The sequence below is a fragment of the Alternaria novae-zelandiae genome, assembly GCF_023758075.1.
Source record: "Alternaria novae-zelandiae strain BMP 2774 chromosome Unknown scaffold_7, whole genome shotgun sequence".
Classification (NCBI taxonomy): domain Eukaryota; kingdom Fungi; phylum Ascomycota; class Dothideomycetes; order Pleosporales; family Pleosporaceae; genus Alternaria; species Alternaria novae-zelandiae.
The window spans coordinates 1,156,603-1,183,071 of NW_026056967.1; the positions used below are offsets into that span (position 1 = coordinate 1,156,603).

Sequence of the window (26,469 nt, forward strand, 5' to 3'; positions counted from 1 at the left end):
AAAGAAGATTTATATTCTATAGGGGCCGTTACCACCACCCGGTCGATACAGGCTTGTCATGAATCCGTCTAATGCTCGATATGAAACAAGTATGTACGATCGTAAGGGATGGTCCGTGGGAGTAAAGGCGGGTAATAGCGATTGGAATATCGCAAGAGCGACTCGCAGTATCTTCCAGATTCCGTGTTTATGCGAGAGAGCCTCCAAGAACCCAGACCTCGCCATTGGATACTTTGTCGGCGATGCTGGTCACTTCGACGTCGGCAGGTTGAATCTGGAGGCTTGCGTTAGCTGGGAACATATAGAATTTGGACCAGGTTAAGTTAGTCGGTGGGTAAAAAAAAATCCAAACACGGTCAAGAATGACCAAAACATGGGCAAAAAAAGATCCTGGAGTATCTGACTATAGCCAGACGAATGCTGAACAGAGTGGGACTCGAACCCACGCCACTTTCGTGACCAGGATGTCTTGAATTTGCATTCTAGACTTAACGTTAAGAAACCTTAACCTGGCGCCATAACCAGCTCGGCCATCTGTCCTCTACGGGAATTGATGGAAAGTTGACGACGAGATACGAATATATTGTTGGTTGTGTGGGCGTGGGACAGATGGTGGGGCAGTGCCAACGAGCGGGCGGGACCACCGACATAGTGGCATGCTTACCTTCTTTTGGCCGTCTTTGGTTTCCCACCAAATTTCGTTGCCGGCAAGCGTCTTGACCTTCTTGCCCTCCTCCCATGGGCTCTCCGGTATGATGTGGCGCTGAACAAAGCGCTCGAGGTTGCCCCTGGCTCGGTCTTGGCCGCTGGTGCCCTCGTACGCGTCCGCGCCAAAACTGTCGTAGTCGTCGGGGTCTTCCCAGGGCTTCCTCTTCAGGTCGCGCATGATGCTGTTATTCGGTGCCAACACCGTGGCGTTCTGCGAGGCGTTGTCGAGGCGGGCGGAGACTGCGTCGATGTCACGTGTCAGGCCGCTGAAGATGGCGATATTCTGTGTCTTGCCGATGACATCGGATATGATAACGCCGGTCGTCGCCTGGCCTTCAGGGTTGCTCATGATGTAGTCTTGGAGAGGTGATTGTTCGCTGAGGATGTTGAACGACTGTAGGATGCTGTCGAAGGGGCGGGCTTGCGCAGACGTGGCAAGGGTGAGGGCGATGGTTGCGAGAGGATATGCGACGAAAGAGACGGGCTTCATGATCGTTCCAGATGGTGCATTAGGGTGTAGTTACAGGTTCTGGGTGAACGCGGCGTTGAAGATGGGAGCACAGACGTCATGCCGCGGTGAAGCCAAGACCTCGTGACCACGCGACGGGTCCACGGGGGCCTTCCGAGCTTGGGGACCAACTCTTCTTTTCCTCACATGCCTTCACCAACGTGACACCCCGCGCCCTGGAGCGCTTCTAATCCAGTCGCTCCACAATCTACACATCAGCCATGGAGCTTCAAATACCAACCGTCACTACCGTGAGTGCAGCAGTCAAGTATCGCGCTCGTAGCCAGTCACTAAGTAGCTCAGGACGACTTACGCGCCTTCCATGCGCAACACTTCCCACACGCGCCGCCGCCAGAACACATACTTCATGGCTTCGAGCCAGAGGTAGAAGTAGCTGAAGAATACTACGACGAAGCCGACGATGGGCTGGGCTACTACCCCGACGGCACGAAGCGCACCCTGACCGACGAGCAAATCGCCATGTTTCGACACTCCGAAATCCATGCAATGCTCCGCAAACGGCGCGTACAGAAGGAGAACGGTGAAGTCTCCGGGGATGACGCTACCCCTGCAAGCCCAGCGGCGACGGTTCCACCTACCCAAGAAAGCTCCTCATGTACGGCTGATGTCGATAAGACGCTGCCTGATGCGTCTGCAGAACCGAAGAAGCAACAGTGGGCGACCAACAGTGCCACATCAAAAGCCAAGGCCAAGAGAAAGCGGGATCGGTACGCGAAGAGGAGGAAAGAAAGAAGGTTGGAGAGAGGCTTGCCGCGCAGACGGAGTGGGCGCGACGGCGCAGACAGCGGCGATAGTGACGATGGAAGCGACGAATGGGACGCCTGGCACCAAGCGAACGGGCCCGACGTGCAAAAGGACGAGACCCTCGATCTGGATTATTGAACGGACGACACCGATCACTGATGCTCAATCTCCCATTCAACGCAGCAGGCCTTCCACCCCAACTGCTGGCTTGGAACAGATCCAACACACTCAGCCAGACTCAAGTCGTAAGTACTCTTCTCTCTTCACCCCCATATGCAATGATGAAACTCTAGTTATCATCCTTAGGCGTAGCCGGCGTCAGGCTTGAGACGAGGGTGAAAGACTGCTTGCGGTCTGATCTCTTGACTCGTCTGGCGCTTTCCAAGACGACTCATAATCTTCTCACTGAGCACATCTTCTCCTCGTAACCACACAACATACTGTCTGTATCACTGTACTGACTATTACTAGGCTTCGTTCTAAATGATGAGACCACGACTTGCACCGGGGGACCTCGAAGAGACGCGCAGACCGGCAATAGCTGTGATTGCGCCGCGTCACTGGGAAGACTCTAGGCACTTCGTTGGTTCACGGTCACCAAACGTGGAATCTATAAGAGTTGGGAGAATTGATTGCATCTGAACAATCACTTAGGTACACAATTGGGAGAGTCGATTTTTCATGGAAATGGCCACACTATGGAGATGCCTTGAAGCCATTGAAGTCATAAAAAACAGAGTCTTCTGCCTATCCTCCGAGACCTTTTCCAGAATACCACTGATGTCGAACGCGAACAATCTCAAGATGCAGCAGAAACTTTTGATAAGTAGTTGAACGGGAGCTCGCCGCCACGCTGTCAGGTGCCCTTCTTTCATATGTAAGTGCTCTGATCGTGTGCGAGCTAGACCGGTATGCTAGTGAATCGTCCGAAGACCATCGAATGAGACAGGCAAACAATCTCAATCGCTATTGGTATTGGGCGTCGCAGGAGTGACGCCGCGCCACCTTCGACTTTATCAGCATACTTTTAGGCGGACGACTCCATATCTAGGCGACTTACAAGTTCAGATAATCAATCAATCGCTGATGGGTGTGGTCTACCTTCACTGCGAACGGCGTATGTTGGATGGCTGGTTTGAGATGTTCGAACACGGTCTCCTCGAGTTTCTCGCGAGTCACAACTGGATCTTGGACCGATAATACCAAAATCCGTAGCTCTTGCAACGCGGAGAGCGAACGAAAAAGCGCGAATGTGTGGACTGCAAAGCATAGCTCTTCGAGGTGCATATCCATGTGAGGCCATGAGACCGTGAACTGCACGGTCGTGATATGTTTGCGCTGGTTTGGCTTGAATTTCTTAAGCGATCTTCCTAGCTCCCGGCAAGAACCGATGGAGAATATCGTGAGAGCCAGCGGCATGGTTGCGGTTTCTGAATAGATCTGACGACAGGTCCTCAGAAGAGCCGTGGCGTTTTTCGGCTCTGTTGGTGAAGGGTGGAATATCCCTTGATAATTCGACCGATACAGTTTCCCACCCAACACAAGCTTCCAGATTTCGTTGCGAATCTCGGCGGGCATTCGAAGCAACGGGGAGTTCTCATTTCGTTTGACGCTGGCAGTCCGTTAACAGTTGCTCTCACTGAAAGACTAGATACACTCACAGATCCTTTTCACCACCTTTGGGTGTGACGTTGAGTAGGCCATTTCGAAATTTGTGATATCCGCGAGCCGGTCGCTTGATGACCTTGTCTGCGCTCTTCTTGATGGCAGGTACCTTCGGGGCTTTGTCGCCGGCGGCGGTCTTGCGGGGCGCCATTGCTGGTGTACGTTATCGAGATTGCTGATTTTGTTCGGGCAATGCGCGGTGTTCTGGCTGGGGGTGCAATCAAGAATGATTGACCTTTGAGGTAAAAACGAGGAAAGACCTGGCAGCTGAAAACTACTACAGAGGAACCGCGTAAGACTAGCGTGTGGCCGTGCGTTGAGCGAACAGGCAAGCACGTGGCAGTGATTAGAGATTGGCGAGGGGAGGAACGATGTTGATGGTGATACGAATCACTGAGTATGGGTTGCTACCTAATCCACGCCGTATAGTCGCTCACCTCACGCGACATGTATGAGCGAGCGCCGGTACCGTTGGAGATGAGGATGGTAAGTTGACTTTACCCTCTACTTCGTGCTGCTACTTGACATTATATCTGGTCTCACCCACCTTCGCCTCTATATCCCGCTCGTATCAGGTACCTCAACTCTTCTGACTCACCTAGTAAGCCCGACCTGCGCCTTTACCTGACCGCTAGGGCCCGGCAGTTCCATAATTAGATATCTACTCTACACTTTTCCTTAGACATCTACTCCATACTTCCCAAATCATCGACAATCTCAACATGGCATCTCGAAAGCCTAAGCAGACTACAACCACTGCCAAGAGCATGAAGGCTTCTACCGGCGCAGGAGTAGCGAAGCGCAGTCACAAGAAGCTTCGTTTCCATGAGAACGGCCTACTCAATGTTGAGACAAAGACGGGAAAGTACCTTGAGATGTCGGTATCTCCATCACATTGATCTTAAGTTCTTCGCTAATCGAAATATAGTGCGAGACAGAACCAGCAGGACTCGCCCTTGCTGCGCCTACCTCCGGAATTACGCCACCTGATCTTCAGCCATGTGATTGGTGGTAAGACATTCGAAATCCTATACGACCGATCAGGACCATACCGCAGTCCGATTCGAGAGCGCTTATCATCCAAAGTTCCAAAGCGCAAGTTCATTGCAAAGAACATAACGGTTGCAAAGAATACTCTTGCCTTGCTCGTTGTCTGCCGACAAATCTATGCTGAGACGGCCTTGCTACCCTTCAGCTCGAATACTTTCTCAGCTTCTCGTCCAGACAACCTCAAGATGTGGATCAAAAGGTTTCCACCAGCTGTTTCTGAAGCTATCACTTCGATACAACTCGACGCCTTCATAAGATCGTCCCTTCTGGAGCACTGGGTTGTCGACGTATCCAGCATACCACAATATAAGCGGCTCTCTTCAAATCTATCCTCTCTCAAGCGTGTAAAGCTTAATGTCCTTGTGACAGCTACAAACCCCGACAAAATTAGCAAGAAGCAGCTAAAACGTGGCTGGCAATTCATGAAGGGTCTGTATGAGGCAGAGAACAGCGAGGTCAAAGTCACCAGGAGTGGGTGACTGCCCTTGTTTTTCTATGGCTTGAGATAGTTACTTGTCTTCTTCTCCTTTGGCACAAGTACTCTGGAATTGGTCTAATTCAAATGCGAACGTGCGAGTAAGCTACTACATCTTGCCCGGAAAATTCTATTCAATTTGTGTTCTACTTCACTATCACTATCACTATATTGTGCCACAGTGGGCGATCTTTCACTCTAAGTAGCCGTTTGCTATGATACGAAAGTTCGCTTTTGACTTGTGCATCTACTTTCAACCACCCCACCGGCGCATCCATTCTACTTTGAACTCAACATGTCGGCCGCTCAATCTACTCCGCAGATCGACACACCTAACGACAAGCCTCGCCGAGGGAAGCGCGGTTACCGAAAATCCCCAGACGGCCTACTCAATGTCAAACCCATCGGTAGCGAGATTGCTATGTAAGCTCAGCACCATCACATCTAAATTTGCAATACTAATGCCAGTGTAGTGCACAGCGAAACGCCGAAGAATCGCCCCTCTTACGACTTCCTGCCGAAATCCGCGCCATGATCTGGAAGCTCGCTATTGGAAACCCTATCATCCGCCCAGCATGGGGTGGACCTCTCAAACCGCTCAGATATAGATCCGTGTTTGAGGAGCGTGCGTCTGAATTCCCCGCACCGAGGCACCGCTTCGCCCTCCTTCGTGTCTGCCGCCAGATCTACTCGGAAGCTGCTGCGTATTCTCGCCATATCAGCGTCTTCCGCTTTTACGACTTTGGCAGTTTAACATATTGGCTCAACCATGCGACAAATGCTCAGCGAAAGGCTGTACATAAGATACAGTTTGGCCGCTATGAGTACATACTCCGAAAGTGGATGTCGAGACACTTTGCCGAGAAATTGAAGAAATTGCCGGCGTTGACCCAAGTTCAGATATCGTACTACGGATACAATGCTGAAGTAACTAAGCAATTACTAGATGGGTTGGACAAGATGAAGGGGAAAATCAGTAAGACCATGAACGTGAAGCTGGAATACCAAGCTCGGCAAGGGAGTCATGATTGGGTTTGGACTTTCTTGCATGGAGATGACTTCAACGTGCAATGAGTAGATAGAATCTTGCTGTAATTACCTATAATCGAATATTGGATACGTGGTGTCGACGCGCATGTCATTGACGTCTCGAAGCCCAGTCCATCTTGAACATCTTTCACATTTGCCAGATTTCTGACACGCGTTGACGAATGTAGTCTTGCGACTGTACCCAACATTGCCGATGAATCTCCGCTTTACGAATAAAGCTACCGTATTACCCCGGAAGCGGAGGCCCAGATGGCACTTTCCCCGTCCTCATGCCTAAGGGTGCTGGGATCGTCTGGTCGGTATACCACCTACACCGTATTGAGTCCATCTATGGTCCAGACGCAAGAGTGTTCCGGCCAGAAAGGTGGGAGAGTGGCGAGTTGATTAAGAAGGCTCGTCCAGGCGCTGGATTCGTCGACTTCAATGGCGGCCCAAGACTTTGTCTAGGTAGTAAGCGAACAACAGTGTATTTCTGAGTCGCAAAATGCTGATTCCGGATAGAGGATTACGCGTTGATGGAAGCTAGCTATGCGGTGATCCGAATCCTCCAAGTCTTTCCAAACATCCGGATTGCCTCTGGGGTTTCGAACGAGCCTGTCGGAGCGGAAAGACAGACATACACTATTGGCATATACCCGATGGATGGTGTCCATGTGGATTTATATTGATGCAAGCGGTGTTCTGGGTGTATCCTTGGCGGTTGTTACGGGGTTTGCGCAAAGAAAGTGGGAGCCGCTTGTTGGCCATGCAGCGAGGAAGGGACGCGCGGAAGGCGACCGTGGCACGCTCGGCTCACACGTCACTCCTATGGGGATGGGTTCTGGTAATCTCAGCCCATCTAAAGCTTGCGACGCGTTCAGCAGCTCGTGAAAAGAATCGTACTAGTTTGTTTTAGTATCCGCGGGCTTGGATGACGCGTTGCTCTTGTACCTGTATGTGATTGGTGTTCTTAAACTCAACCCTTATCAACGGTGAAAAAACAGGCTTTTACTTCTCTCTAAGATGTGATTCGTGGAAGTCGCGGATGTATTGTCGCACAGATAAGGGCATTCGTGCAGCTTGTGGCTGTCATGCATGCAGCCAATACACCATGGCCATATCTTTCAGCCTCACTACATTCTCAGCCTTGCATGCTTACCATGGAAGATATAGCCGCCCTTGAGCCTTTCTGTTCTGTTGATATCGCTTGTGAAAACCAATAGCCTCGCAACTGACGGGTAGCGGCGAAACACCGTTCGTATACAAATCGAGGATATGACTCCCAAGGCCCCAGCGAAGAGTTTGTCCAACAGGATGCGCGGCCACAAAGCGATACTAATAGCCTTGAAGTAACTGCCCGGCAGCCACATCGCGTTCAAACTGACAATGCCATCAGAGAAAGACTCGTGGTAGTCGCCAAGAATATATACGCCAAGATCGGACACCGTCCAGCTGTGGCGACTCGACCGGGCTTGAAATTCGCCGACCACTGGATACTGGCCATTCGCATATCTGTGATCGTAATCATAGTGGCCGGGATCTCGCTCGGAGCGATGCGCACATACATCTCCATAGGCCTGACCCGTGTCTTCGGTGAAGAAGTGGATGCGGATCTCAAGCTAGCCTTTCTTGGTTTCTTTAACAAGAGCCTCGATGTCCTCTTGGTGAGCTCCTTGGAATATATGGCTTCATTCTTCATCACAGTCTGGATGGCACAGACTACAGCAGTGGGTGATAGACGTGGTGTGAAGTACAGCGACTTTGGTTTGAGAGAGGAGTTGACGAAGCCGTGGATGACTGTTAGCAGCTTTGCCACAAGGTGGCGAAGGTCTAGCTTGAGCTGGAAGAGCGTTGCCCGTTTTTTGCTTTGTCTCTGCGTATCTGTGTCGGTTATGTTGCAAGGCTTGGCCGTGAACACTGTGGCTATACCGAAGAAGCGTTGGTATCCTGTTTACCAGAAAAGATGGAAAACGACGGCACATGACCGAACGACAATGAGGATCGAGCATCCTAAAGTATCACTTCTCGGCGTGGACTGGCTGAACATCCTCGGTGTCGGCCAATCCAATATTGGAGGGGAAGGCTACCCACCATGGGACTGGGCGCTCGACATGTCGGCTTCTCTCGCGTTCACCGGCTTAACGCATGTTGTGTCCACGGTAAAGGAAACGCGGAAAGGCTGGAGACACGTGTATAACTACCGGCTGGACGGAGATCCATGGAAGCGCTGGACTGCACTCCATACCGATTTCGGCCTATCAAATGGGTCAGTCGAGACGGCCTCCGCAGACGATGGTCAGGTAACCAGTGTCTACAACTGGCTCAAGGACGCGGACCATCAGCCAACATCTTCATCGATCGGTTGGACCGGTAACTTAACGCTCGTACTACCAGTGCTGAACACTGTCTGCACGCCAATGGAGTCATTGAACCCGGAGGCGTCAATCCTTGTCCGGCCGCCAGCTAGAAACGAATCGTCGGAAGCGGTGATCATGACCGATTTTGGACCAGTCCTATCCCTAGGCTTTGCCGGTGCCACTTGTTCCAGCTTGTTCCGACATGGATTATACGCAGTCAATGTGTGGATCGTGGACGGGGAAAGTCCCGACATTAGCTTTAACCATTACGGCGCTGAGTTGAACCAGAAGATTGTTTACGGCCGCGTGACTGCAAGCGACTTTGATGTTGCCAATGGCGTGGGTATGCAGGCAAGGGACGTCATGCCGAGGCTCGAGCTGTTGGTTCCATCGACAAGATTGCTGCCGCAACTGCTATTGATGAGTCGCAACCTACAGGCAATCGATCCACTTGTGAACTCCGATGCCATGGGCCTGTCGATCGTCATAGGGATCCTATTCCAGAACATCCTCAGCATGAGCAATAAGTACTGGTCTCCTCTTCCATCGTCTCTGCCCTCCCAATCGGAAGATAAGATTGTATCCTATCCCATTCAATGGCAACTGTATGGGTCCAGTCCACGTCTAGGCTGGGAGTGGGTAGCCGTTGCCGTCCTCGCGATTGTGCTGTTATCGTCTTGCTTTGGCATATATCAAACAGTGCGGTACTGGATGGCACCGGGTCCATGGGTACAGCTTGATGGTATGATGATGATTGCGCAGCGAAGTCCGAAGCTTGAGGGCATCGGAGATGAGGAAACGGCGCGGATAAGGACATACTCAGTAGAAGAGAATGGGAGTGGGGTATTGATACTCAAGAGTAGAGCAGGGTAGTATATAGCCACCCTGAGTAGTTGTACAAGGCGCCATCGCCGTTCAATGATAGTCCTTTTTTCCAAAGAGACCGAGTGCTTCTCAGACACCATACCTGAACTCGCGCACCTTCTTTTGGTAGTAGTAAGTCGCCAGCGCACCAGTCGCACCCAGAGCGATCGGCACAGGCGCGCGTCCGCCGGTCTTCATGATGCGCGGTATCGCAGAGCCCATCAACATGATGCTGTTGCCAAGCGCAAGTTCAGTGCCGTAATCCTGGTTCTGCTTGATACGGTAGCCTTGGATCGCAGGTTAGCTGAAGCGCCCACAAGCAGCTGTATACGTTCAATGCAGCCAGAAACACGTCCTATGGGCTAAACAGCTTACCAGCAAGAGCATACGAAGCACCCAATCCGATTCCAGCGACAAGGCTTGGTGTTGAGCGTGTTCGGAGATAGCCAGCAGTTCCTCCGACGGCCACTGCACATCATTTCTCAGTCAGCTCTCATACACCCAGACATGCAGATGGCGTCGTGACACTTACACAAGCCTGCCAATGTGAAAGACGGATGCTCGGCCATTGTTTCTTCACGTTGGTCTGATGAAAAGCGATGCTTGTGCGTGATGGTGTGCTGATGCGGTGCCACAGGATGAGGTGATTGGGAAGCTGTCCAGGGCCAGCACGGACGTGCCAAGACACCATGACACCATTACTCAGAAATAGGCAAGAATAGAGGATGCAACTAGCATGAGAATGACAACGTATTAAGTTCATTACTATATGTATGGGTATCTGGTGAGCGATCTAACGATAGAAAAAGGCGACCCGAAGAGAGCATGAGCTGCGGTGAGATCAATGAAAATCCTGCCACTCTTCCATACCAAAACGCCGAAAAGCAAGATCCTTCTCCAAGAAAAACATCGCGCGATAATCGTCAGGTTGTTGCGCAACAAAATTATCTTGATCTCATCACTGGTCCTCCCACGACAACCTGGAACATCTTCAGGTCACAATAGAATGGCTCACGCTGTACCTCGTGCTGGGCGGCGCGAAAGCCGAATAGCCGGGTGGCATCTCTTCCCGTGTGCCAACACTGGCGCTGCGAGCCGTCTCTGTGCTTGGAGGCGCAACACTGCGTGGAGAAAAGACATCAGAGGCAGCTCTGAATGCCGTCTCCTCGACACTCCTCGCCCTAGCATTCTCAATACCAGTATCACTGCCTTCGGCGCAGATCTGGATCGGGACCTTCAGATGTATACTGGAGCTTCCATGGGCAGAGAACTGCAGCGCGAGGGTATATGTTCGTGAGATGAGGCAGGAATGGAATGTCGGTATGAAGTTTTGTGTCATAGGAAGGGTGATTGGCACCAAGATCTGCGCTGTGTAGAAGGCACCTTGCTTGTAATCCTTGGATGCAGGTAGGATGCCAATCGCGAAGGCCTTCTCCGCTTCGCTCAGAGTTGAGCAATCGCTAATGCCGGAGTCGCGTCGAACCAGGCTTTCTGGACTAGGGTTTTGTGCCGCATCGTGCTTTTCCCACTGGGCGGAGGCGATGCAAAGGTTGGACAGCGGCACGTACTCGGAGTATAGGCCTTGCGACAGATCGAACCCGAGCGTAGACCGTGTTGGTAGATTCTGCCTAGGAGCTGAGGCGTAGTAGGTCACGACCTTCAACTTTGTCCCCAATGAACCGAGTTTCGGTGGTGCGCTGGTCTCCTCTGTGGGATCAAAACGGAGAACTAACTTGGCCATGGTCGTGATCGTTCTGCCCTCTGTTGATCTTGCGCCCGGAATGACAAGAGGTGGCGGCTGGATAGTCTTCGCAGATAATGTCCCGAGCTTTCCTTTGAACAAACCCTTCTTGACTGTCTTTTCCTGTCGCGATCGGTACTCGTCGTTGTGATCAATGTTCAGTGGGGGCTGCTCTGCAAAGGCTGGCTTCACGCGCACTTTCTTCAGCTTATCAGCAAGCACCGAGATGCCTTCTGATCCGCGAGTGTGCGCGATTTTGACTTGAATTCCGTAGGTGATCTTTGACATTTCCGGCGCAAGGTCATCAAGCAGTGTACTGCCAAAACCAGCAAGGTCGGGATCGCCAATGCTGGGTGGTAGTGAGAGATGTACGTCGCGTATGTGATCCGAGACTACTGGATGGGAGCAGGCTTTTGGAAGTAGTTGCGAAGGGATGGTAAATGTGAAGGGAAACTTGTAGGGTCTTCCAGCTTCAAAAATTCTTGGGGAGGGGAAGTTTGATTGGTCTATTGGCTGTCTAAGAGTCAAAAACCGGTGCTTTGCCTCTGTTCGTCCTGTCATTGTTGGCGTAGTCGTCATCCTATCCACATATACCTGGCTTGTACCTGTGTTATGTCAGATACGATGATTGCGAAGTTCGTGTGTGATCTGAGCTTACCAGTGAATGCGATGTCGATGTCCTCAAAACGAGTGTCGTGCGGTGCAGTGATGGTGACTGTTCCCTCGATTGTATCCATGGAAGAATAGCTGGTGATGAACTTGTGGCAGTGGCCATTGCTGTCGTTGAGATCGATCACGATGGTAGGCTGGCCATGATGCGAGATGTTGCGGACCTTGTAGCCGATTTGATTGCCCAGTGCCTGCATCCTGTCTGGTGGCGCAAACACTGATGTGTTCGATGAAGAAGACATGTCGATGCTGTCGCGTGCCTTAAGGTAGGCTTGCTAGTTGCAATAGCCAAGGCAAGGTCGCACCAGAAAGCGGGGAACAATCCTGCTCAGATAAGACGTCTCGAATGCGGAGAAGCTGAGAGCTGGGCAGCTGGGGTAGTGCGAATAGGCAGAGATCGGACTAGTAGGTGGCGAGTGAAGATAAGACGTCTGCTCCAGAACTGCACCACAAACAAGTGGGCCTTAAGGTTGTCTTATACATGGCACTCAGGCACGCCCTGGGTTGAGTCATTTGCAAGCGGCACAAAACTAGGGCTGGTAGGTGATGAGAAGGTTGCATGCTGCAGATGGATGATGCGCTGAGCGATGGCTTGCTTTGCCGTCGGATACGCGGGGGAGTCATCCTGCATCCATCACAAACCACGCCCTTGACTCCAATAGCGTCGTGCGCTAGGCCCATAAAGGTGCCTGTCTCTACATTTCCGCAAAGCTGAGTACTGGACGACATCAGGACGTCTCCACAAGTCAAACGGTCTCGAATGTGCTTTTCTCAGGTTCCGTGATCTTGCCCGTCGCGAACGTGCTAGCTTGCGGCCCGCCCACCAACCATAGCGGTACTCTGGCGGTCAGATATGTGCCTCAAACCAGCCCTACAGGTTCTCATGCCACAAAAGTTGAACAAGCGCGACACGTTCCTGACTACTCGCGCTGAGAGTACACGACGGGTGGATACCTTTTGTCATAGGCTTCATTGCAAATTTTCAACGTTATGCCGTTAAGTGGTAGAGTCAATAAACGTCGCGTTTCAACCTCATCCAACAATCGGGGCTCTCCGAAGTTGCGTGTGTTAGCAAATTTTCCCTTTCTTGCAGCTAAGAAAACTTCTAGAAAAGGGGCGGCGCCTGGTGGACCATCACAAGTATACTGACATGGTTGACTGTTGGCGGCTTAATTAGGTATGCATATCGGCGTCGCGGACGTATGAAACTTGCATGTAGGGCGCACGCGCACGCGTTGGAGAAGGGCGCGCTGGTGATTAATCAGCGCCCTTGTCTTGCTCCTGGCCACTCAGGACGGGCCGATGGCGGTACCGGCTTACTTTGTTGTGAGATGCACGGCATAGCAGCTGAACTCCGATGGCATGCTATTCCGAAGCATGCGAGTTTTCCGTCATATCGCATTCCTGGCGGAAACGTATCCTGTGTCCGTTGGAAAAGCCGTGAGCGTGACTGTCGTTGCCTCAGCTACTGCAGGTTCTCCGGTATGAGGAGTACCTGGTGACGAGCCAAAGCCTACTAACAGACTGGTGGGTAAGCAGCGGCAGAAGTACAGGCGGTGTGAGAGGTTTGGCGACAATTGGGTGATGCTCTGTTGTCGATGCAGGTGGTGTTGCGGGATGATCCAGGGCACGGGCTGGGATGACGGAGGAACCTTCCGCGAACGTCATCTCGCCATGAGGAGCTCCACGCTCGGGTATCGCAGCACCAGTGTAACTTCTCGACTCAAAAGACACGACGCGGGTCGATTCCGCACGCGACGAAGAAGAACGCGCTCACCCTACGGCGTAGAATGACGGTTGCAGCTCACCCCTCACCCACTACCTTGCGTCTTCACCTACCACCGTGACGGCGAACAAACCTGTGGAACCATAGACACATTATCGCCTTGTATAACAGGAAACCTGAACAGGTTTGCAGCCTACAACAAGATAAAAGTGTACAAAGAAGGCGATCTAATGTCAACGTAGGCTCCAGGGTGTTTAGTATGGCCGATATTCCTACTCCTCCAGCTTCGTCCGCGCCGTCACAGCACGCGTCGCCCCTCCCACAAGCACGCAAACACCCGCTGAAGCCCGGCGGCCCGAGGGAATCTGATCTGATACGCTACCTCGACCATGGCGTCAACAGCATCCAGAAGCGGGTGGACAATCGCATGACGAACCGAAAGCTCAAGCCGGCGCCGGGCGAGGAAGGATACACGGCGTTCTGGGAAGTCGCAAAAGACCTCGATGGTCTGGTAGATGTTGTCTGGGTATCTGGATCACCGAACCTCCAGATACCCTATCTGCTCAACCTCGCCGTCCTCACCGCCGACTTTCTTCCGCTATTCGGTTCCTCAACGCGTTCCGCTCAGGCTACTTTCCGTCTGCTCTCAAAACTCGACTACGCCTTCTCATCCCTACTTACCGGGCACGACACTGCGACCGGAGAGTTCTTACCTGGGTTTGAGAATGGTCGTACAGTCACCACAACAGACAAGGTTCGCTTGAAGGGCGTTGTAGACCGGACCAGGCTCACAGTCGCCCGTGTACTGAGTGGAGACAGCGTGGTCGGTGACGGGGAAGACGTGGGCGAGGCCATGGACACGGGCACGGACACGGAGGGAGAGGCAGAAGCAGGTGGACGTCAAGGCACTGTGACCTTTGAAGGCTTCGAGGACAATGACGACGATGAGGAAGATGAGGACTGGGAAGAGCGCGGTGTTGCGAGTGTGTACGAAAAGACTATAGGCGAGTTAGGCGATGTCCTAGGCGGTCCACCGATTGGCATCATTACCGACGACTGGGGCGTCAACGGCACCGAGCAGCAAAGAAGCGGCGGTGGCTTCGTTGAGTCCGGGGGTGAAGTCGAGCTCTGATACATGGTATCGGCTGCCGTCAGCTGCGCACCCTTTTGAGGCGAAATTATACGCAAACTAGGCGTTCTTTGTAAGTATCTCCTCGTGCGCATATGACTCATTACGATTGGGATGGTTACACTCAGTCTTCTCTCTACATGGTCTGCCGGCGCGTCGGGGTTTCTCAAAGCTGCTTGATTTGCATCTCCATCACTTTTATTCATCGCGTGTATATTCTCATAGCCAAATCCACTTTCATGGCACCTGGGTACATTTAAGATTGCCATACGTCAGGTAGGATGTGCATTGACGCAAGTCTGGTCACGGCGGTGAGGACGCGTGCCTGGAAAGAGCACTGGAGGGTACCTACCGGAAACGGAAGCCCACGATATACGTCACGCGATTTCAGCAGCGCTCGGTCACCGCAACGCGTCCCCCATACACCCCCACCATGCTCGACACGCTCTAGACGGCCTTACCGCACCCAACCGACTCGAGAATACCCCATTGCCAGGCAGTGCGGCATTGCCTCTGGCGACGGCCATGTCATAATACGTGTATATTCTTTCACCTGCAAATATGCCTACCTACTTCGCGCGTGGCGTCTCGGTGCGCCTGGGCGCGATTCCGCTCGGTGATACGACTACAGCAAAGATCATACTGAGAAAGGGAGAGGCAGCCAAGCAGCAGTCTGCATTAGCTGAAAAGAGGCTGTTGAGGAGCAAGCTATTGAAGGAAGAGCAGGTGCCTTTCCCCGGTGATGACGCCGCCTTCCAGCTCAACTGGCTCGCAAAAGCGCCTTTCATGCAGACCCGGGTCGGGAGTGACATATACGAAGATGAAGCTCCTGGGGACGCACAGGGTGCGCCGAAGGGTGCGTACCTTCTGCCTAATACTAATAGCACCATCGCGGCTAACGATAGCTTCTCAGATGTCTCGCAGCTCACACTGAAAGCACTTACCCTCCACGTCAACCTCTCCGACCAGACCTATGTCTCCGGCCTCTACAACCAGAGAACATCGCTCAAGATCGAAGTCTTCTTCAATGGAACACTCGCCGCGTGTTTGGCCATGCCCAACTACGACGGCAAATCTGGCTCGAAAGACCATCACCAGGTCTTCGCGGGCACTAGAGTCGACTTTCTCGCTGAGCGGCCATGGATCATCCTACCACCCGGAGTCGCCGCAGATGGCAATACTGCGAAGAACAACACACCACCTTCGGTAGAACAGCGATGGCAACACATTGGCCAGGCGCTCCAAGCTGAAGCACGCGAGCGGGGTACCGACGAACAAGGCAACATTCCTCCTACTGCCGACTTCCTCCACGCGCTTGCGACAACGCAGATGCCGGAGCAGGTATACACTATGCAGAGACCAGGTGGAAAGACTTTCGGGGTCATCGACGTAGTCATCACATCTGGAGAGGGTAGGAAGCTCACTAGCGGCGTGGGCTATTTGAAGACACCGAAGCGCATGATCGACGAGAGTTACCCGTTCGTGCTCGGGGCAGACGGCAGTACTATGCAACTGCGTGTCGATGCGCCTAGCAAGAGTGAGAGTGACGCGGAACCTCAAGATACCGTGGAGCCGACCTCAGAGGTCATCGACGTGGATGCAGAAGGAGACAGCGATCCAGAGTACAGGTCTCATACAAAGAGACAGGCTCTCCGGTCTGGAGTGCAGTCGAAGCAGGATATGTCACCTGTCTTGCCATCAGCTCTAACCATGGAACCCTTGACGCTGTCAAGTCCACCACTCGCCGGTGTCGGATCAAGCATTCCAGCACTGATAGCACCAAACATTACAGATGCAAGAATTACGTCTTCACCAGTTCGAAGAAGTGCAGATACCTCCAACATACCGCGTGCACCGGAGACTGGACGAGCGCATACGCACGATGCAGTACGCATCTCAGAAGCGGAGCTCACGTCGCGTGCAGGGTTCACTCCGAAGATGATGAATCCAGATCTGACCCCAAACTCGCAAACGACTCACATGCTCCCATCACCATATACCTTTCAATTCTCGGATCCAACACTGGGAGGAGTCGCACCCAGTGATCTCATGCGTCAGATACCGGGCGACAACGCCGGCCTGACGTCTAGTCCGCTCGATCGCTTTCCCACGGCTTTTCAGGGCCCAGGTTACCAGTACGCATCACCTTTTCCTACACATTTACCAGGGCTCAGGCAAGCACCCTCAAGTCATAGGCCGCATGCGGGTTCTCTGCCTGGAGAACCACGTGGTGGCTTACCCGAAAGCCAATACACGCGTCGAGACTACACCATGTCCGGTATGGGACCCAACTTCTGCGGAGCTCCCGAGAGCTACAAGCCAAACATGTTACCACAAGTCGCAAACCTCCATGGATATCAGGAATCTCGGCCACCACACCTGTCATTTCCGCCGTTTGATCGCAGACTGTCCCTGCCGTTACCGCCAGCAGGTTTGTACTCAGTACCTACAAAGCCAAAACGAAGTGTCTCTCCGAAGAAAGCATCTCCTCCAAAACAATCGATGAAGACAAATTCCAACATCGTGGTCAGACGCTTGGTAGTCTATGGGCAAGATAGGTCAATTATAGTAGATCATAGGTGGGAGCCTGAACTGCGTTTAGACTTGGCTTCCAATCGCCCCGTCCAGAATCCGACTCGACAGGATATCGTCCCAGGAGATGATGAACAGAAGAGATCCATTGACTCAGAGAAGGCAAGCACCGAATTTCGCGGGTCAAGAAAAAGTACGGTCCGGATGGGAACGCCGCCGCCTACATCGCCATTAGAGCACGCGAAGACTGACCTGCCCCTCGCTATCGACAACCCACAAGAGACCAGCGCTTTCCAACCGAATGTTGTGTTTAAACAACCCGCATCTCCTGTCAAGAACTCCATCCTAACGGGTGAACGACTTGAAGTAGAGGAGGTCAAGCTGCATGGTGACCAGCTGGATGCTGACTCAAGCAACCAGAGTATACATGCAACCGAATCAAGACTCTCGCGTCGTACAACTTCTAGCAACAACATTCTTGGTGTACAAGGCCCAAAGGCAAATCCATTCTGGTTCGAGGATCCAGAAGAGATACTTCATGAAGCATCTGCGCGACTACGTCGATCTCGCTCTTTCGCCAAACCGAGAAACACGCCTGACGCAGCTCCATCGTCCAAGATTGCGATACCGGTCGTCCAGAACTCTAAGATCTGGGACACTGCTACATCTTCCCCTCTATCCAGCCTACATACAACTCCTGAGCCTGATATGGAGCCCATTTCATATACCCGGTCACCTCAAGCACCTATTAGATCGTCTCCTGCATCTATTCCGCAAGCGGATGGCTCATCGGAACGCAAAAGCTTGCGCGGATCACGTCGCGGCAATGAAACCCCGTCCCCAGTGAAGCTCACTTCAACTCTGACGACACCTCAACTTGCGCGCCACGAACCCTCTACACCTCAATCCTCGGCTACGAAGAAACGCAAGAACCTCCACCGCACCTTACCGAAGGAGCCTCGCAGTCCCACACGTTTGAAGACGAACAGCAACCCATCGCTGAACCGGGATTGTGTCATCGCGTACGCGGAGAGCAAGGACAAAAAGAACAAACAAGGCATTCTAAGGCAGGTGAAGAGTGAGAGGCAGGGAGTGTTCAGTGAGAACGATGTCGTTTTTGCGGCCAGATTCTTCGTGGAGGAATGAAAATGTGCTATATGGCTTGCGGATGATGAAGTAGATGCACGCATGAGATGTGCAGAAGATGTATGTAAAACCTGTACGCTCACGATGTACGAGCCTCGATGTTCTTCGATGCATCGAGCGCAATGCAAGGTCCTGTAATTTACATCTTGTACAAAAATGTGTGTTGATCCTAATCGAGGGATAACCAACGCGTGTAGAACAGCGATGTAAACCTGCACCATGGCAGACATTCGCCGCGCTTAGAAAGTGGCAGGTTCTGAGATGGCGTCATCGTTATCGCGTGGTCACGTGTCAGACGTTTTTAGTCTAGCCTAGGCATTATCTTATAAATTAGACGCTCTATAAAAAACCTTGCTTATAAGTTTTTATAGCTTCTAAAAACTTCTTAGCTAATTATAGAGCTAGCGTATAAACTAAACTTCTTAGCTAATAAGAGCTAATTATATAATACTTATAGTAAAGCTTTTATAAAGTATTTAAAAAAAAATAGTAGAACTTTTAGTAAATAAGTATTTTAAATTATAACTTTAGTAAAGTTTACTTATTAGTACTATAATACTACTATTTTACTTTATTATAGTATTAGATATAATAAAAAGTATAAGTTCTTTTTAATACTATTATATTTATTAGGTCTAATTTACGTATAGTATTAATAGAGAAGTATAGTATTATAAAAGATAATATTTTAGCTCTTTAGTATAATTATATCTTACTAATCTACTTACTATATTTTATCTACTTTATATTTACGCTAAAACTTTTATAAAGCTTTATAAAGTTTTATAAAGCTTTATAACTTTCTATAAACTTTTATACTAGTTATAGTTATATCTACTATATATATTATATTATAGTATTATAGTATTATAGTATTATAGTATTATATATAGTAGTGCTATAGTACTCTAATAAAAACGTTATAGTATTATAAAATACTATAGACTTCTATAAACTACTAAGCTAATAGCTAGCTACTAAGACTTATAGTAGATAGATTAGCTACTAGCTATATAGTAGTAACTTTCTTAGACTTCTATAAACTTCTATAAAGTTCTTTAGACTACTAGTAACTTTTATAAACTTCTATAAAGTTTTTTAAACTACTAGTAACTTCTTATAGCTAGTTATTTTTATAAAGTAGCTATAGTAAAGTATAAGATAAAGTAAAAAGTAAATAAATATAGTAGATAGTACTAGAGTTATACTATTACTATGTCTAAGCGTATAGTAATTAGGTAAGCTACGCTTTTAATTAATTAACGTATTACTATAATTCTAGATATAGAATTAGAAAAACTTTCTCTACTAGTAGAGAATATAAAATAGAAATAATATATAGTATTATAAAAGTAGGTTATTTAGTATTATTTAAGGCGTATACTATTTTATAGTTATAGTAGTAAGGCACTTAAACTACGTAATAAGTAAGTATATACTCTTTAGTATCTTATCTATATAAAAGATAATATATTATTAATTACTATAACTAGCTTTAGTAAGAGTCTTATCTTCTACACGTATTTAGTGTTAACTAGAAAGATTATACTATAGTTAATACTACTCTCTAAGCTAGAGAATAAGTAGCTTAGTAATATATATTATCTTAATAGCGTAAGATCTTACTTAGTTAATATAAAAACTTATACTTAGTCTTATAAGCTTATTAATAAGATTATCTATAGTAAGTATACTTATATATTAATAAAGCCTAAGTAGATATCTAGTTATATCTTCTAGACTACGTTAAGAGATATAATCTTTTAGTTATAGATTAGAATTATTATAATTAATAAGTACTATCTTATTATCTAGTAGAAAGTATTCTATTCTACTTTTACGTAGCTAGGTAAACTCTATAGTATTCTTATATAGAATATTAATTAGTTTAGTTATTTAGCTATATTAGACTTTAACTCTACTAAGTAGGTATTAGATACTACTAGTTTCTACTATCTAGAGCGTAATACTTATAAGACTAAGTTAATTTAAATAACTATTAATAGGCCTAATACGTTTATAACTATTATAGAAATACTACCTAGTAAGTCTATATTATAGAATCTTCTTTTTTTCTTACTACTACTATCTATAACTAGAGAAGCTACTATACTTATAATATAGCCTAAGATAATTATCTTTATTAATAGAAGAACCTAACTTTAGAATACTATAGAATAGACTATAATAATGCTTATATATATAATAAAGAACTTTCTAGATAATTAATACTATAGCACTAACTTATTAGCTAAAGATTAGTATGTATTTAACGTAGTTAAGACGTATACTATTTATATTATATAGTATAATAAAAACGCAATATATAATAAGTTTAAGTATTCTACTTTTTATATTTATATTATCTTTATAATAACGTCTCTTAGAATAGATATAAACTTACTAGATATTATAAAAGTTATAATATAGAATATACTAATTACTAAAAGTATTATAGATCTATAGTAGTAAATTAGTTATAAAGAGAGAGGCGCTAAGTATACTAGCTAAGTATTTATCTTTCTTCTATACTAGCTCTTTAACTATAATAGAGTTAATTAACTAAATATTATAGTAGTTCTAAAGCTAAAGTATCTAGCTTAAGTATAATAGTTTTATTATTAGCTTCTATCTTTACGCGTAGCTAGTAGACTCTTATAGATAGTAACGCTTAGTAATATTAATATATCTATTAGTCTATCTACGTCTTAGTCTATAAATAATAAAATAGTATCTTAGATAAGGTTATCTAAGAATAGTTATAAGTTCTAGTCTAAAACTAATAGACAAAAATAGATAAATATACTACTATCTTAGCTAAAGGTTGTAAATAATAGCTATTACTATTATAGGTTTCTTAAGTAGCTAGATAAATATACTATATTTATAGACTAGTAACCTTATATAGCGCTAGAGGCTTACTATTCTAAGTATACTTAGTAACTAAAGTAGTAGATTAAAAAAGTCTCTAATATCTCTATTAGCTCTATAGAGCCTTATAGAGGTACGCTTACTAATCTAATATATACTTAGATTAGAGTATTTATAGTATAGTAGATAATAGTACTTTTATATAGAAAGAATTAATAATTTTCTATACTATTAGGTATATATATAGACTAGGTTACGCGTATCTAGATTAGTAATATATTAGTAAATATAGATACTAGAGCTAATAAAAATCTAGCTTTTCTAGATAGTATTAACTAGATACTATCTCTATATATATAGTAGTATTATAACGTAAATAGTAAAGTAGCACTATTACTATATTAACTATATAATATACTAAATACTTCTTAAGTAGAGTATAGTGTACTTCTAGATAATAGAAGATAGTTAAGAATAATAAAAACTTAGAGTATACTATTAAAATCTTAGTTATCTACGTATCTACCTCTACTAGACTAGCGTATAGATAATAATATAGCTACTAGTATTATAAAAATAAACACGTAGGTCTAAGTTAAAGCGTTTATTAATAGTCTAAATAGTAGCGTTATAGCTCTAGTTTTATAAAATACTAGTTTCTAGATTATAGTAGACTATTTAGCGCGTATCTATTATAAATCTAATTTAATACTTTTACTAATAGTGTCTTAAATTTATAAAGACGTAAGTTAGACTACGTCTACTACTAGTCTAGTATTTCTTTTATCTCTTACTAGTATAGCTAGTACTCTAAGTTTTTATATAGTAGTAAGGCGTTATATACTTAGATTAAGAGATTAAGATAGCTATAATATAGTATATACACTATAACTAGCGTTATATAAGAGATAGGCTACTAGTCTAAATAAAGTAGTAGAAATAGTAATAGTAACTTCTAGTTACACTATTAAGATATTAGTAATATTATAAAGTAGACGTAAGTAAAAACTAATAGATAAGAGTAAGAGTATATAGAAGATATTAGAGTAGTAAAGTAAGCTAGTATTATAGTTAGGTAGGTAAACTCTATATATTAATTAGCTACTATTATTCTTATTTACTTAAAGGTTTCTAGAAGTTTATATAAAATTATAGAAGATCTAAATATATAGTTAGTTATTATTATTATATAATACGTACTTTCTCTTTTACCTTTCTATTATAGTGTAGATAGCTATATTATCTTACCTTTTAGTAAAGAGTTTAAAGTTTATTATTCTATTAGCTTATAAGTTTCTATAAGTTTGTATAAGACTATAAAACTATTAAATATACTTCTACTTACTAATAGAATACTTATTACTTTTTTACTCTTACTTTGCTAATATAGCCTAGATAGCTAGATAATATATTCTTTCTAGTTTAGAGTCTAGAGGCTACTATTTTATTAGCCTAGTAGTTTATAGTAGTTAGTAGAAGGTAGTAAGTATTTATATATAGATAGTGTCTAGTAATTTACTATAAAATTAGCCTTAGTAGTAAATAGACGTAGGCGCTAGAATATAGTAAATCTTTTTAGCCTTTTTAAATCTTTAATAAATACTTATAATACTTATTATAATATAAGTACTTACGCGCTTTATACGCTACTATATAGTAGTAACTAATAAGGCTTAATATCTTACTACTATAGCTAGTTTACTATAGAGCACTCTCTATAAGTACTAGTAGATTTTCTAATAGTATTAATATAATATCTATACTAACTAGTATATAGTATAGTACCTAACGCGTAAGATTAGTTAGTGTAGGTCTCTTACTAATATTATAACTATAACTTTTATTTATAGCCTTTCTAGTATTATTCTACTATTATACTTCTACTTCTATCTATAGTTATTACTTTTATAGTATTAGCTAAGAATAAGAATAAGAATACTAAAATAGATAATACTTTGCTTATTATTAATAATAATAATAATAAAAGTAGTTTACCTATTCTTAGTAATAATAATAATAATAATAGTGTAGATAGAGAGAAAGAGAATAAAGCAGCGTAAAAGTCTATTAGTAAGAAAAATAAAAAAGTTAAGTAGAAGAATAAAGTAGACTAGAAGTCTATAGTAAAGAAAAAGAAGAATATAGTAGTAGTAGAAGTAGAGAAGAAAAAGAAGAAAAAGAAGAAGTTAGTTAGCGCTCTTACGTTAAACACTAGAATACTACTTTCTAGTTCTCTTATCTAATCTTCTAGTAGCGTATTAGTAATAATATATATATAGACTAAGCTAGCGTTAATAAAGAGTTAATATTATACTTACTTTTTTTCTTTTTATAAAAGAGAAGCTACTAGCTAAAAGCTTTAGTGCCTAGACTTATAGTATAGAGGTAGTTATAATAGTTACATATTATAGACTTAGTCTAAGAAGATAATAATAGACTATATTAGTACTATTATAGAGATAGATATAGAGAAGTAGCGCTTTAGTAAAAACTACTATAAGTAATACTATAGAAATAACTATAAGTGTTAAGTCTACTCTAAAAGAGTAGAGACGTATATTAAGTACGCTTTACTTATATATACTTATTACTAGTTTATACTTAGTCTAGATAGCTACTCTCTTTCTCTCTAAAAGAAGAGTAGTAGTATATTACCTAAGAGAGGTAATCTACTTTATAGTTACTAGCTTAGGTCTCTTCTACTAAAGAGTTTACCTAAGTTTAGTTCTAGTAGAGCTAGTGCTAGTAGCTTTACTACCTAAGATACTATAAGGTAGTACTTACCTTAGGTAGTTCTAATTAACTCTAGTTATTTATATACCTAGCTTAGGTTAGTAGAGAGACTTAGTATAAGTATATATAGTTATTAAGACTAGTAGAAAAAGCTTCTCTTTAGTTATAATAATAGTAGTAATAGCTTTAGTATTTAAGATAGTTTAATAAGTTAGTTCTTAGGCCTTATATATATAGTTTACTATTAGCTCTAGCTAGTTTAATATATCTATATAGGTAAAGAGAGCTAGTATTTAATAGAGGCTATCTACGTAGGTTACTTAGTATTAATAATAGTATAGTACGTAAGAGTTAGATAGTTTAATAGATCTAGTAATCTTTTACTTATCTATTTATATATTATTCTTATAGTATTATATTATATAATAAAATCTAGATATAACTAACTATTACCTTTACTATAAAGAGCTATGTTATAACACTATACTTAAGTGCCTTTTCTTAAATAGTAGTAATATATAATTAGCTAATAACCTAATATAAGTATATAGAAGTTTATAGAAGTTTATATTACTACACTTAGTAGTGTAGTCTATATATAGTAGAGAAGAAAAGGTAGCTTATATATCTCTAAGTATTTATAAAATATTACTAGTTAGTCTATAAGTATCTAAAAGTTTATAAAACGTTACTAGTTAGTTTATAAGTTTCTAGAAGTTTATAAAAGACTTATAAGCTAAAAAAAGCTAATAGTAATAGATATAATTTAAATCTAAAGGCAAAAAAATAGTAACTTTATATATAAGAAATTACCTACCTAGTAGTTAAGCTAGATATCTTAGTTAAGAGCTAGAGGTTACTAGACTAGCAAAGAACTAATATACTAAATAGTAGTACTATATTAGGCTATTATTAATAGAGAATACCTAAATTTAAGACTCTATATAGTACGTAAGTATAAAAAGCTAGTAGAAATATAAAGTTATAATAAGTAGAGATACTATATTAATAGCTATAACACTAGCTTTACTAGTATAGTAATATAGTATATAGGTATAAGAAGTAGGTAATTAATAAAGAGTAAGAAGTAAAAAGTAATAAGTAATAAGTAATAAATATACTATTTTTTAAGACTATAATCTTACTTATAGCTATTAAAACTTTAGTCTATAGTAATTCTATACTATATAATACTTTCTATATTAATAATAATAGCAGCAACTACCTTAAAATATTTACTTCTAACTCTCTTCTATTTAGCCTTCTATTTAGCGCTTTACGTACTATACTTTTAGTACTACTACTATAGTTTATTATATAGTAGTAATAGTAGTACTAGTAGTAGAATAAGCTCTACTAGAGTAAATTAAGGTCTAGTATAGTTAAAGAGCGTAAGTAAGTATAGCACTACTATAGAGCTAGTAACTATATACTAATAGTAATATAGTCTACCTTAAGACTATACTTAGTATACTTAGTATCTAGTAGCTATACTACTATTAATAATTACGCTTACGCCTACGCCTACGCCTATTATTCTTACTTTTACCTCTTCTACGCCTTTAGCGTATAATAATAATAATAATAATAATAAAAAAATAAATATTACGCTAAGCTAAGTAGAGATTTTAGTTACTCTTATATATAATATTATGTAGTAGTAGTAAGAGTATAGTAGATAGGTAATAATAGATATAGAATAGCTTGCTCTCTTCTCTTCTCTATAAGATATAAGTAAGTAGTACCTTTATAGTACTACTACTATAATATATAGATATTTACTAGCTTTAAAGTATTAGCTTTTATATTTTATTCTAGCTATTTAGAGTACTACTAAGAGAAATAACCTAAGTATTAGGTTAGAGTAAGCGTTATAAGTTAGAGTTTAAATACTAGCTATAGTAAGAGAGTAGAGTTTAGTTAGTTAGAATTAAAGTTATTACTATATACTTTTCTTTATATATATTACTATATACTTATATAGGTAGTAACGCTAGTTCTAGTAGTTTATATCTTCTTACTAGTAGACTTACACTATAAGTAGTATATCTATGCTAAAATCTATCTTTTATAGTATTAATACTTTATATAATATAGTTATATTACTTATAATATAAGTATAAGAGGTAGATTTATAAGTAGAGAAGGCTAGTAAGAGTATATTATAGGTAAGAGGTTATCTAGACTAGTTATAGCTTATTTAGATTATATAAAGAAAGAGTATATTAAAAGTTAAGATAAGATATAGCTATAAGGTTATCTATATCTATATATAAGACTACTTTATAGAGTTCTAGTCTAGCTAATAGCTTACTAGGTTAAAAAGTAAAGATAGAGAAGAAAAAAAGAAACTTATAGCTAGTTAAGAAAGAGTATAAAATAATTAACCTCTATAGTAATAATAAAGAAAAAGAAAAGCTTATAGCTAGCTAAGAAAGAGTATAAGATTATTAATCTAATTAGTAATAACAAAGAGTAGAAGCCTATTACTAATTACTAGC

The 26,469-nt window shown here is 43.8% G+C and overlaps 9 protein-coding genes across 9 annotated transcripts; 5 read left to right on the forward strand and 4 right to left on the reverse strand.

Moving 5' to 3' along the window:
• Nucleotides 1–187: 187 nt before the first annotated feature.
• J4E88_004396 (uncharacterized protein) lies at nucleotides 188–1,198 on the reverse strand (the record flags this gene model as incomplete). The annotated part of the gene is made up of 2 exons (XM_049398042.1): nucleotides 188–274; nucleotides 665–1,198. 2 exons carry the CDS (start codon nucleotides 1,196–1,198, stop codon nucleotides 188–190), a joined length of 621 nt encoding a protein of 206 aa, XP_049256487.1.
• Nucleotides 1,199–1,437: 239 nt separating this feature from the next.
• On the forward strand, nucleotides 1,438–2,119 carry J4E88_004397 (uncharacterized protein; the record flags this gene model as incomplete). Its single annotated transcript, XM_049398043.1, has 2 exons — nucleotides 1,438–1,467; nucleotides 1,520–2,119. 2 exons carry the CDS (start codon nucleotides 1,438–1,440, stop codon nucleotides 2,117–2,119), a joined length of 630 nt encoding a protein of 209 aa, XP_049256488.1.
• A 1,219-nt stretch (nucleotides 2,120–3,338) lies between these two features.
• On the reverse strand, nucleotides 3,339–3,797 carry J4E88_004398 (uncharacterized protein; the record flags this gene model as incomplete). Its single annotated transcript, XM_049398044.1, has 2 exons — nucleotides 3,339–3,462; nucleotides 3,643–3,797. 2 exons carry the CDS (start codon nucleotides 3,795–3,797, stop codon nucleotides 3,339–3,341), a joined length of 279 nt encoding a protein of 92 aa, XP_049256489.1.
• Nucleotides 3,798–4,368: 571 nt separating this feature from the next.
• On the forward strand, nucleotides 4,369–5,175 carry J4E88_004399 (uncharacterized protein; the record flags this gene model as incomplete). The annotated part of the gene is made up of 2 exons (XM_049398045.1): nucleotides 4,369–4,523; nucleotides 4,575–5,175. 2 exons carry the CDS (start codon nucleotides 4,369–4,371, stop codon nucleotides 5,173–5,175), a joined length of 756 nt encoding a protein of 251 aa, XP_049256490.1.
• Nucleotides 5,176–5,466: 291 nt separating this feature from the next.
• Nucleotides 5,467–6,245, forward strand: J4E88_004400 (uncharacterized protein; the record flags this gene model as incomplete). Its single annotated transcript, XM_049398046.1, has 2 exons — nucleotides 5,467–5,594; nucleotides 5,645–6,245. 2 exons carry the CDS (start codon nucleotides 5,467–5,469, stop codon nucleotides 6,243–6,245), a joined length of 729 nt encoding a protein of 242 aa, XP_049256491.1.
• A 3,266-nt stretch (nucleotides 6,246–9,511) lies between these two features.
• J4E88_004401 (uncharacterized protein) lies at nucleotides 9,512–9,990 on the reverse strand (the record flags this gene model as incomplete). Its single annotated transcript, XM_049398047.1, has 3 exons — nucleotides 9,512–9,708; nucleotides 9,797–9,889; nucleotides 9,954–9,990. The coding sequence occupies 3 exons, from the start codon at nucleotides 9,988–9,990 to the stop codon at nucleotides 9,512–9,514; spliced, it is 327 nt and encodes a 108-aa protein (XP_049256492.1).
• Nucleotides 9,991–10,412: 422 nt separating this feature from the next.
• On the reverse strand, nucleotides 10,413–12,073 carry J4E88_004402 (uncharacterized protein; the record flags this gene model as incomplete). The annotated part of the gene is made up of 2 exons (XM_049398048.1): nucleotides 10,413–11,767; nucleotides 11,821–12,073. The coding sequence occupies 2 exons, from the start codon at nucleotides 12,071–12,073 to the stop codon at nucleotides 10,413–10,415; spliced, it is 1,608 nt and encodes a 535-aa protein (XP_049256493.1).
• A 1,743-nt stretch (nucleotides 12,074–13,816) lies between these two features.
• Nucleotides 13,817–14,689, forward strand: J4E88_004403 (uncharacterized protein; the record flags this gene model as incomplete). The annotated part of the gene is made up of 1 exon (XM_049398049.1): nucleotides 13,817–14,689. The coding sequence occupies one exon, from the start codon at nucleotides 13,817–13,819 to the stop codon at nucleotides 14,687–14,689; it is 873 nt and encodes a 290-aa protein (XP_049256494.1).
• A 558-nt stretch (nucleotides 14,690–15,247) lies between these two features.
• Nucleotides 15,248–18,364, forward strand: J4E88_004404 (uncharacterized protein; the record flags this gene model as incomplete). Its single annotated transcript, XM_049398050.1, has 1 exon — nucleotides 15,248–18,364. One exon carries the CDS (start codon nucleotides 15,248–15,250, stop codon nucleotides 18,362–18,364), a length of 3,117 nt encoding a protein of 1,038 aa, XP_049256495.1.
• Nucleotides 18,365–26,469: the final 8,105 nt, after the last annotated feature.